Here is a 12,243-nt window from a genome sequence, read left to right as displayed (position 1 = left end):
AGATGTTTCTACAACTGGCACCTGCGCATCCAAATGCTAAGCTATACTGTGCATGTGCTGATTGAAGATTCCCAGGTGCATGCGGGAGATTACAGGGCCAGGCAATAGGACGGTGAGGATGCCTTGCCCATTCACTCAAAAGGAGGGGGAATGGATAGGGAGGGGAGGTGGAGGAGCTGTGGTTTTCCAAGGGGCAGGCCCAGCACTGATTTAGCATGTGGAATCAAATACTTATTTCTCAGAAACAGGGCCATGCATTTGAACAAGACAGGGGTCTGTCATGATGAGTAGTGTTAGGCGAACTTGTGTTTTCAAGTCCGGCGTACAAGGTTCGGGTTATGTAAGAATTCCGTTATGGATTCCGCTGTTATGGTCCGTGATAGCGGAATTCACAACAGATATCTTGGATAACCCAAACCTTGTACGCCGGACTTGAAAACACAAGTTCACTTAACACTAATCATGAGGTGTTCAAACTATTATTTACTCATGTATTTTCTCTGTTTGCCTCCACAGTCATTGTTGCTGCTTTCGATGTTGAAATTTCATCTGCCTCAGACACGTGTGTTTCAGTCTTATCTAGCCATAAGAATCTCACTTCTAGTCAGGATCCAAGCACTAGCAAAGCAGAATCTACTGGCCGGAAAAATGGCTTCCATTCCCCAATCAATGTGAAATCAAGAGTAAATTTTACAATTGAAGTCCCATCCCCTTCACAAGTAAGTTATGGTTGGTGATTATAATGATACAAGACTAATATAATCACACACATTGTGGTGCCCTGGGGTAGGTTTCTGTGAGCTATGAGTTGTTATTTTACTTTGTAACATTTGTAGGTTTTTAATAAGAGTCCCTTTGTTGTGTTTGTATTTTATTCACTTGTCTAATGATGAAAATCTTGGATTGCAGGTCGACCCATTGGTCTTAGAAGCACTACCCCCTGATATCAGGGAACAAGTGGAGCAGACGTTTGCCCTTCAGCACAAATTGCCCCTTAGTGAAGGCAAAAAACAAAATGGCTGTAGTACAATTGGTTTACAAGAACAGCCGGTGGCAACTGTCCTTCTACAGATCCCACCACTTTCTGATCAAGCAGAAGAATGTGGAATTAATGTCATTGCCCTTCCAGCTTTTTCACAGGTAGGACCATAGTCTTTTTCTGAACAAGGGTATTGTGTAATTGTTCTTGGCAACAACTCAAATTCAAGCCATTTTATGGTTGTGGATTGGAGTGAACAAATGAGGCTTATTATAGAAAGTGGAGTCGTCAGATAATCAAAGGTGGAACATTATTTTTCCACTGTGCATGATAAACAGGAAGGGTTCCTGATCTTACATTGAAAGATATAGAGTAATTAAAAAATGTGACACAAAATAGATGTTTGTATGTGTTAAATGACTGTACGAATCACTTTTGTTTCAATCAGGTGGATCCAGAAGTGTTTGCAGCCCTGCCTGTTGAACTCCAGGAGGAGTTACGAGCTGCATATGGTCAGAGAAATAAACATTCTGAGAGCAACATGGGTAAGTTGAAAATATGTTAAACTAAGTAAAAAGAAGCCTTCCCCAGCAGTCTTTGTCTGCCATTTCTGCTGCTGCTATTATCATTCTGATTATCAGTTATCATAGGACTTTCTTCAGTGTCCTATTTTGTTTTTTTTATCTTCTGCAGTTCCCAAAAATGCTTTGCTCCAGCTCAAAAAACCACCACTGAAAGCAAAGAAAAGGAGTCGGAAGAAAAATCAAGTCAGCCCTACAAAAAAGATGCATAGTCCTTTAAAAAACAAACTTTTTAGCAGCCCTGCTAAAAGTTTTTCAGCAAATGGGAGTCCTCAAAAAACGAGAGATGCCCTTCTGAAACAAGAAGCCATACCTCAAGTGCAGTCTCAGGTAAACTAAATTGTTAGTTTTAGATAAAAAAATTTCGATGAATATATTTGTCTGCTTTGCATTAAAGAAAAAAAGGTTCATTTTCCTAAACTAACCACGAGTTGAGACTCCATTCTTGGATATCTATTTTATGTATAATTTATAGACCTGTTATAGCAATTATTGGATAATAACGTACATACACTTATGTTTTTAGGTTGAAATAGGTCCTTCAACATCAAATGCTCAAGGCTCCATGCCTGAAGGATGCAGTTCTTACAGATCAAAAGCGCCTAATCTGGCCGGTGCTATTGAATATAATGATGTGAAAACATTGCTGAGGGAGTGGATAACTACAATTTCTGGTATGCTCTGCAGAAAACAAGCGTTATTGAAAAAAAAAAAAAAACTGCTTATACATGTATCGTATAGGTTATACATGTAAGTATAGGATATTCCATTTGGAATAGTACCCTAACAATATTGCATACTCAACTCCTATAGAAAGAGTCATGACATTGATTAGCACATGGGCTAAAAGGATGTACAAATATTGATGCAATAACATAGCATTTAGCATATCTACAAAAATCTCAAAATATAGAAGAATAAAATAGTAATGTGATTGGGCGTTTCAAGTCCTGGAATGTATAGCTGATAAGAGTAGTGAGTCAGAGAAGAACACCACAAACCCCAGAGCTTAGTGAACGTAGAAGGGCAGCCTCTATTTCCATGAAGAATATTTTATATAGAATAATTGTATTCACCAGGCTTCCCATTGAGTGAGTGAGGGACTTCTATTACCCATCCGCCTAAGAGGAATGGCTTTACGTACCAAAAAGAGTCTCTCAGAGAAAGATCCTGGTATGATGTGGATATATAGTCTCATGCAAGAGGCCAAACAGAAGGAGCAGTATGGAGAGTTAGAATCTCAGAAAGAAGTTTGACTGCATCTTACCAAAACGCTCTAATATCAGCAGAGCCCAGATTAAATGCCAAAAATCACCCCCATCTGCAAATCACCAGTGATGCCTAGAATGGGATAGTCTTCCCATTCTAAACAATCCTATTGGTGTTGCGTAGCTCTGGTGTAGAATTGGATGAGCATATTGTTAATAGCAGGGGAGACCGTAAGATGTCAGAAAAATCTTCAGTAGTGAGAGTAGGGATCACTGTCCTCCACTTAGTTTTAATTACTGAGTAGAAGTAAATTTAGCTTCTAGTAAATAAGTATATAACTCCAATATTGGAGGTAGAGCAGCAGGCAACCTCCTACTTGAGGCAAACACAGAGGCGTTTTGTCGTGGAGATAGTTTGATTGTGGGCCATTTATTTTCTGCACATCTTTTCCAAGCCAAGGAGAAAATTTTAATGGCAGTTAATGCAAAATTAGGTTCATTGTCGTGAGCGGGAGCTCTCGTCAGACAAGTTTAGCCAGGCCCCTGACAAGTCTCTTGTAGTAACTTCTTGCATTCTCCATGTAATAACAATATTGGAGCAGCTAAACTTCTAGCAAGAATAATAAAAGGAATGGCACAATGTGGAGTAATAAGAATAGATGCTCCATAAGTGGTGTTATATTGGAAAATGCATGTAGTTACTAAAACTGACATGTTAGCAGAGATGACAGGTCCTCTTTTATCTTTGAGCTGCAGGATTTCAGATTTGCAGTACCACCCTTACCCCACAGACTATAGTACTTGTTACGGCACCTGGGAACTCTCCAGCATTTTGTATAGCAGAATTTTGGAAGGACCGCACAGATGACTTAGGGCCCTTTCACACTTGCGTTCTTGTCTTCCGGCATAGAGTTCCGTCGTCGGGGCTCTATGCCGGAAGAATACTGATCAGGATTATCCTAATGCATTCTGAATGGACAGTCCGTCCTTCAGGATGCATCAGGATGTCTTCCGTTCCGGTACGGAACGTTTTTTGGCCGCAGCAAATAGCGCAGCATGCTGCGCTTTTTGCTCCGGCCAAAAATCCGGAACACTTGCCGCAAGGCCGGATCCGGAATGAATGCCCATTGAAAGGCATTCATCCGGATCCGGCCTTAAGCTAAACGTCGTTTCGGCGCATTGCCGGATGCGACGTTTAGCTTTTTCTCAATGGTTACCATGGCTGCCGGGACGCTAAAGTCCTGGCAGCCATGGTAAAGTGTAGTGGGGAGCGGGGAGCAGCATACTTACCATCCGTGCGGCTCCCGGGGCGCTCCAGAGTGACGTCAGGGCGCCCCAAGCGCATGGATCACGTGATCGCATGGATCACATGATCCATGCGCATGGGGCGCTCTGACGTCATTCTGGAGCGCCCCGGGAGCCGCACGGACTGTAAGTATGCCGCTCCCCCGCTCCCCGCTCCTACTATGGCAACCAGGACTTTAATAGCGTCCTGGGTGCCATAGTAACACTGAAAGCATTTTGAAGACGGATCCGTCTTCAAATGCTTTCAGTACACTTGCGTTATTCCGGATCCGGCGTGTAAATCCGGCAAGTGGAGTACACGCCGGATCCGGACAACGCAAGTGTGAAAGAGGGTTACACACCTACACACCTACAACCCTGATGTCAAAAATGTACCATGCCTCCTGGTGTAAGCTTGAGTATTTTCTGTAACAAATTAATTTGGATATTGCTGTATAAGTTGCTCTCTGATAGCATGTGTAACACATACCATACTTTTTGGACTATAATATGCACTGGACCATAAGACGCTCCCACAATTAGAAATATAAAAATAGAATATACAAATTTTACTGTGTGTATCCTATGGTTGATATACAGTTGACATGGTGGAGACACAGTACAAAACCAGTTCCTCACACTGCCAGCCACAGTCATTGCCAGCCATAAAGCCCCCTGACTATGCCCGTCTCAGTGCACCCATGGGTATGTGGGCCACAGTACCGCATCACATTGTGTTGAAACACTGTGGCTTGCATTGCCTCATCACATTAGCAGCCCTAATGCTTCCTGACTACCTGATTGTCACTCATTGCCCCCTGGCTATGCCAGCCACAGTATCTCATTACAGTGCCCCCCTGACTATTCCAGTCCCATACCACTATCATTATTAGAGACAGTCTTGCTGCCTAAGCCTTCCCATCCAGAAGCAGGAGTCTGGAGTACTTCCATGGATCTGTCCCGTGCACAGCATGGAGGGGGGCATGGCTACAAAGGTCCTGGCAGGGCAGACACTGCACATATTTCCTCTGCTGTGTGTACCAGTGTGTGTGTGTTATTTGCACACTGAACAGTCACACCTTACAGGACTATGTGTGTAAGATGTGACAGTTCAGTGAGATACCACACAGTTTATGTGCACAGAGCACAGTTCATGTTGCATCCTCCCAACTGCACTGCCATGACCTCTCAGTAATAGAGCTCACAGTCTCCTGCTTCTAATGCCAGCATTTGGTCTATTAAAAGCACCAGAAGCTGGCGGCACAAGATCGAGGAGAGAAAGTGTGTCTAATAGTCTGGAAAATGTGGCACCTGCAAAGGATTATACATAACTAGGACCATTGCTGTTTATGGTGACTAGTCAGATGCTTGGTTTTATTATTAGTTGTTTTGTGCATCACCTTTGTTCTTCTGAGCTTTACCTTTTCTAACAACCCCCTAGGGCGTTTGTCATGTACAGCAGTCTTGGCTGTGACATTCCTGACACTATCAAAGATGGCTGTGTAGGCGTGCGGCCTCTAAACTGAATGGGCTTGCAGCACAGCAGATTTTTTGTGATTCCGGGGTTGCAAAAACTTGTGAGCGAGTTCACTGTGTTGTAGTACATACACTGATCTTCGGTCACTCAATGCTTGTCTCAAGTCTCACAGTTTATAAGTGAGGACAAAAGGTATTGTGTCATCTCAGAAATAGACCACAACCTAGGAGAAAAGACAAACCCCCAGTGTGGCATCACAATAGTGCATTGCTTAGGCAAAAAGGATTAAAACATGATTGCAGTCTACGTAGACAAACATCAGACTGGTGAACTTTGGGTTGCTTAAAGGGAACCTGTCACCTGGATTTTGTGTATAGAGCTGAGGACATGGGTTGCTAGATGGCCGCTAGCACATCCGCAATACCCAGTCCCCATAGCTCTGTGTGCTTTTATTGTTTAAAAAAACCGATTTGATACATATGCAAATTAACATAAAAGAGTCATATCTTACTTGTGTGACCAGAGAAGAGTCATATTTTCAAGCTCTGACTCATCTCAGGTTAATTTGCATATGTATAAAATCAGGTTTTTTCCACAATATAAGCACACAGAGCTATGGGGACTGGGTATTGCGGATGTGCTAGTGGCAATCTAGCAACCCATGTCCTCAGCTCTATACCCAAAATCCAGGTGACAGGTTCCCTTTAAAACATGTCACTATCTACTTTTAATAGATTTCATACCTGTACCCCGAATCCTTGCTTAAAGAGTGTTCTCCAGGACTATAACCTTGATGGACTTGTATAATCATCACAGTCTCTCCACTGTGCTGATCAACAAAGGTTTCTGAGGTCGGACCCCCTTCAAAAAATGATGACCTGTGCCAAATGAGTTTCCTTTTGACGTATGTTCAGGTTTCTTTAACACTGCAGTCAACATACACATTCGAGTCACATGATTATGGCCACAAGCTAATATCCAGAGTAACTGCTGAGTGCAGCATGGACAGCAGCTAGACAGGCTGGGAGTGATTCAGTAAGGTCCTGGGAGGTTGTCACAGGTATCTGCAGCTGCTGGAGGGTGCATAAGGGAGGATCCACAGAGCGACCCCACAGATGCTCAATTGGGTTGAACTGTGGGGAACTAGGCCGCCAGAGTAGTACTTGGAAGGCTTATTCATGCTCCTCCAACCAATGCCAGACATTTCTAGCTGTGTGACATCTATTGTCTTGCTGAAAGATCCCATCCACCCCAGGGAAGACAATCGGCATGTATTGTTGCACGTGATCTGCCAGGATGGATTCATTCCCAAACAATTCCACAGAAACATTCTCCAGACCATAACGCTGCCACCACCAGCTTGTGTTCTTCCAGAAATGGTTGCAGGGTGTTTGTTCTCTGTTTTTATTGCCTGACATGCCAACATCCGTTCGATGAAGCAGAAAATGTTACTCATTGGAGAAGACAACCATTTGCCAGTCAGCGAGGTCTAATACTGCTGTGAAAATTAAAGCATTTTCTGCTGATGCAACTTTGTTAGCAGAGGTGCAGTGACCATTAGTCTGCTTTGGAGCCCCATATGCAGTAGGATTAACTGAACTGTTGTTTTAGACATGTCTGGTAGCATCCTGGTTCATTTGGGCAGAGAGCTGCTGTGAAAGCCAATAATCACCCCTTTTACCCAAGACAGCAACAAGGGATATGTGTGCAGACAGCCTATTACACACATTATATACCCACCAAGCCAGCTCACAACATGTGACTCTTCACAAGCCACGCACTGCTGACATCAAAAGTAGGAAGTGGTCATAATGAGAATTGCATATTTTGGAAAATCACCAAAAGCAAATCAGAAACAGTGTCAAAAGAGCCCAGTGTGAGTGCCATTTGGATATGTTGAATTATACAAGTTTATTTAATAGATAGTAATGGCTTATTTCTCACCAGATCCTATGGAAGAAGATATATTGCAAGTAGTGAAGTACTGCACGGATCTAATTGAAGAAAAAGATCTGGAAAAATTAGATCTGGTTATAAAATACATGAAAAGGTAACCTGTTTTCTATCACAACAGAGAGAATCAGCTTGTGTAATAATGATAGACAATATAGATGTTTCCCCTTTTTCAGCGTAGTTTACTAGAGGAACCAGAGGAAAAGCATTCAATTGGAAAAATTAGAGCAATGTGGAAGATTTACTAAGGGTGCATTCACATCACCGTTTAGCTTTCGTTCTTCTGATCAGTCAGAAGAGAGAGAGGGAAAAAAAATAGGATTCTGTAAAACAACAGATCCTGTTGCATCAGTTGTCATCCATTTGAGCCATTTTCGTCTGAGATCCGTTTTTTTAGACAGGAAAAAAGTCCTGCATGCAGTACTTTTGTTTCAGTCTTAAAAAACGTATTGAAGATGAAAATGTCTCAAAACGAATGACAACTGGTGCAACAGGATCCGTTGTTTTACAGGATCCTGTAAAAAACTAAAACGTCCTATGCATAACTGATGCTACACGTCACTTCCGGCGTGCCTGCAGGAGCACGCCGAATTGGTGAACCAGGGAGAGGACGCCTCCCTCTGGAACTTTGCCCAGCTGCAGGCATGAAGGGAACTAGGTGGGCGCCAGGCATCCCCCACAGAATATGGGGACAGAGAAAATAAACTGACTTTACAGCAGCTCCTAGTGGAGACTTGTGCCGTCAGGGACCTCCAAAAGGTATGCGAGTTAGACCCTAGAGGCCCTGCAGCCCCTGACTGATCCGGGAAAGATCCATCCCACTGTCCTAAGGACAGGAAACAGGAAAAAACACTAAAGGATGGAGTATGGAGAACCCTATTTAAAGATCTGGGAAGTTCCTGTTTCCTGTCCAGAAGGGGGAGGATCTCTCATAGGTGCTGTCATGGCGTCTAATGGAAAACTGTAATGTGATCAGAAAGTCACGCACACTCCTGAATGGTATCAATAAAAACTACAGATTATTCCGCAAAAAATGAGCCCCTAAACAGCTCAGTAGACATAAGTATGGGGGTCAAAATATGGTGATGTAAAAAAAATAAAAATGTATCAAAGTTAATAAATTTTTACACTAGACAGAAAAACTTAGATATGGGGTATTGTAATTGGAGATGAGCGAATTTCATATTTTGAAATTCATTCACGCTTAGTTCTGCTTTTACCAAATGGAGTTATGGCTTCAGTTACCACGGACCATAACACAATTCTATGACTGAATGCCTTCAAAGACATTCCGTCAAAATAGAAGTCTATGGCCTGCAAAACGGATCTGTCCAGTTTCCGTTATGCAGGGGAGTCCTCTCCGTAAACTTTTTTTTTTTTTTTTCTCCAATTCCACCCCATTTGGAATTTTTTTTTACCGCTTCCCACTAAATTTTATGCCATAATGGTGGCATTAGAAAGTACAGGGAGAAGGTGAGCTTTTTTTTTCCCCCTCCCTGGCTGTGACACTCTACTCTGATTGGACTGTGCTACAGCCAGGGAGAAGGAGACACCCATTGAGAAACAGGGCAGTCTCCTCCTCCGTATACCGATGCTAATCATTAGCATACCAGGTGGGAGACGTGAACAGGGGAACAGAGTGGTGCCCAGAAAAAAATAGTAAGCGATCCTACATCCATGAACTATGCTCTACATAACCTGCTACTTATTTCATAATGTCTGGACCCATGAAATAGTCTTTATTAAAAAATATGGAATCCATTTTTCTGTACATAGCTGACATGCTGTAGCAAAAGCCTGTGGATTTTCTGTGTTTTCTGGCATCTGAGGAGCAGACTGACTCCTTATCTCTACTCTGACATAGCTTAGTTCTTCTTACTGATAAGAATTTGGCTTAAATAAGTGTTTATGACCCCTCAGTAGTTTAGAGATAAGGGTAATTAGATCACCCCACAAAGTGAAAGTACCAGTCACTGTTAGAAAAGCAGTTAATCCTTTGTGACACAATGGCTCAATATTTTTTTTAATTAAGGCTAATGAAAAAAAAAAAATTACTTTAGGCCAAAAATGAGTAAAATGCAATAATAAACAAAAATTGCCTCCAAAGGCGTTTATAGCCTTTAAGTTAATCAGTCCCGCAAAAAAAAAAAAAAAATCCTTGGAAGGAGGCGATAAAAAAAATGAAAATCACCATCATTAAAGCCACTGAGGGGTTAAGCACTGCCTTATTTTTGCCCATTTCTAAATAATCTTGTATATTACAATGAAAGCATGACCCTAGTACAGTGATGGCGAACCTGTTAGAGACCGGGTGCCCAAACTGCAGACCTAAACACACTTATTTATCGCAAAGTGCCAACACTGCAATGTAACCGGAATACTCCAGTCCAGTATAGTATATTTTCCATGTACTTTATCATATAAGTATAATGACCTGCCTACATTCAATGTGCTGTTCATAGTGCGCCCAGCGCTGTTGAATGGCTGGTAAAGTCCAGAGTATATTGGTTAACCATAGACTTTTTCCAGGGTGCGGGTGCCCACAGAGAGAGCTGTGAGTGCCACCTCTGGCACCCGTGCCATAGGTTCGCCATCACTGCCCTAGTACAATCATGTGAATTTTCTTTAATTGTGAATGATTTTCCTGTGTTCCAGGTTAATGCAACAATCTGTGGAATCCGTGTGGAACATGGCATTTGACTTCATTCTGGACAATGTTCAGGTTGTTTTACAGCAGACTTATGGAAGCACGCTGAAAGTGTAAAATGCAATGAGAAGCACAACATCCCAACTATCTGGGATCTTGTGGAGCATTTGCATGATTTTAAAGCTTAAAAATCATTTTACATTTCTTTTAATAAATAATTTTGTACATTTTCTTCATAAAGTGCCAAATTTGTCAGTATTGCATGTAAATATTTGTGTTTCAGATTCCTTTATTGTAGTATAGGCTATTTACAAATCGTTTGTTTATAAGAGTTTTATGGATTTTTACAGTGAAGTGTTCACACGTGTTTAATAAATAAGTGCAATACAGTTTCCTTCTTAATTTCCACATACACTTGCCTAAATATTAAGTTACAATACCCCAGATTCTTTGCTTTTTAACAAGCAACATTACCTGTAATTGTGTATCCTACATATAATACAGACTTATGTCAGTTCTGGAGCAGCAGTGGTATCGGTTTAACCTAAACACAAAGCTAATATAATGGAAACATTTTATCCTTTTCTCTAAATCCATTCCCAATCTTGGTTTACAAATACCAACCAAATCTGCATTGTGTGAACAAGCCTCTTAGCAGAAACTGCAATAGTGGAACACATGCTAAGGATTCACGTACATATTTTGCACCAGGTATTTGTAACATCACAGACTAATCTTTCCATTATCCCCTTAAAGAGGACCTTTCATGGATTTTTATTAAATTGAGATAAGTACCTTTACTTGCTGATGCTCCTGCACCCTGCTGTGTTCCCCTGTTATTTTTCCCCCTCAGTATGCCAATACTGAGCATCAGTACAGGGAGGAAGAGACGCCAGGGTTTCACAATAGGCATCTCCTCCTCCCTGCCTGTGCTGCGATCCAGTCACAGCCAGGGAGGGGGGGGAAAAAAAAAAGCTCACCATCTCTCTGGGTGTGATGCTCTCCACCCTGATTGGATCATTTGTCCTATTGACAAACCCTGGCGTCTCCTCCCTGTACCGATGCTCAGTATTAGCATACTGAGTGTGTGTGATGGGGGGGGGGGGGGGTGTGCAGGAGCGATATATTAAGAAATCAGGCAGGGTGGCAGCATCGTGTCACTTTATGTGGTGTTAACTTTAAAACACTGACTTATCCAGGCCATTGTGAGTGTTTTTTCATCACATATTGTACTTCATGACACTGGTAAAATGGAGTAAAACAAAAATATAAAATTTACCAAAAATTTGGAAAAATTTGCAAGTTTCAATTTCTCTACTTCTATAATACATAGTAATACCTACAAAAATAGTTTACATTTCCCATATGTCTACTTAATGTGAATCATTTTGGGAATGACGTTTTATTTTTTGGGGACATTACAAGGCTTAGAAGTTTAAGAAGCAAATCTTGAAATTTTTCAGAAAACCCACTTTTTAAGGACCAGTTCAGGTCTGAAGTCACTTTGTGAGGCTTACATAATAGAAACCACCCCAAAATGACCCCATTCTAGAAACTACACCCCTCAAGGTATTCAAAACTGATTTTACAAACGTTGTTAACCCTTTAGGTGTTCCACAAAAGGCAAATGGAGATAAAATGTCGATTTTTGGGGGGCAAATTTTCAATTTTAATCAACTTTTTTCAGTAACAAAGCAAGGGTTAACAGCCAAACAAAACTCTATTTATTGCCCCAATTCTGTAGTTTACAGAAATGCCCCATATGTGGTCATAAACTGCTGCATGACCAAACGGCAGGGCGCACAAGAAAAGGAACGCCATGTGGTTTCTGGAAGGCAGATTTTGATGGCTTTTTTTTTTTGGGACACCATGTCCCATATGAAGAACCCCTGATGCACCCCTAGAGTAGAAACTCCAAAAAAGTAACCCCATTTTGGAAACTAAGGGATAAGGTGGCAGTTTTGTTGGGACTATTTTAGGGTACATATTTTTTGGTTGCTCTATATTACACTTTTTGTGAGGCAAAGTAAAAAAAAAAATAGAAATTCTGAAATTTAATCTCAATTTGCCATTAACTCTTGTGGAACACAAAGGGTTAACAAAGTTTGTAAAAT

General features: G+C 41.5%; 1 protein-coding gene across 3 annotated transcripts in view; it reads left to right on the top strand.

The window, feature by feature from the left end:
• REV1 (REV1 DNA directed polymerase) overlaps positions 1–10,518 on the top strand; it is a 91,624-nt gene extending 81,106 nt beyond the window's left edge. For all 3 annotated transcript variants that reach the window (XM_044286960.1, XM_044286958.1, XM_044286959.1), the window contains exons 17-23: positions 517–719; positions 910–1,140; positions 1,428–1,524; positions 1,673–1,890; positions 2,087–2,234; positions 7,477–7,579; positions 10,138–10,518. In XM_044286960.1, coding sequence (XP_044142895.1) covers positions 517–719; positions 910–1,140; positions 1,428–1,524; positions 1,673–1,890; positions 2,087–2,234; positions 7,477–7,579; positions 10,138–10,246 — 1,109 coding nt within the window. In that variant the 3' untranslated portion in view covers positions 10,247–10,518. The remainder of the gene's footprint in view (positions 1–516; positions 720–909; positions 1,141–1,427; positions 1,525–1,672; positions 1,891–2,086; positions 2,235–7,476; positions 7,580–10,137) is intronic.
• Positions 10,519–12,243: the final 1,725 nt, after the last annotated feature.

Source organism: Bufo gargarizans, chromosome 3, assembly GCF_014858855.1.
Source record: "Bufo gargarizans isolate SCDJY-AF-19 chromosome 3, ASM1485885v1, whole genome shotgun sequence".
NCBI lineage: Eukaryota > Metazoa > Chordata > Amphibia > Anura > Bufonidae > Bufo > Bufo gargarizans.
Note: the sequence above shows the minus strand (reverse complement) of the source record. Positions and strands in the feature narration are given on the sequence as shown.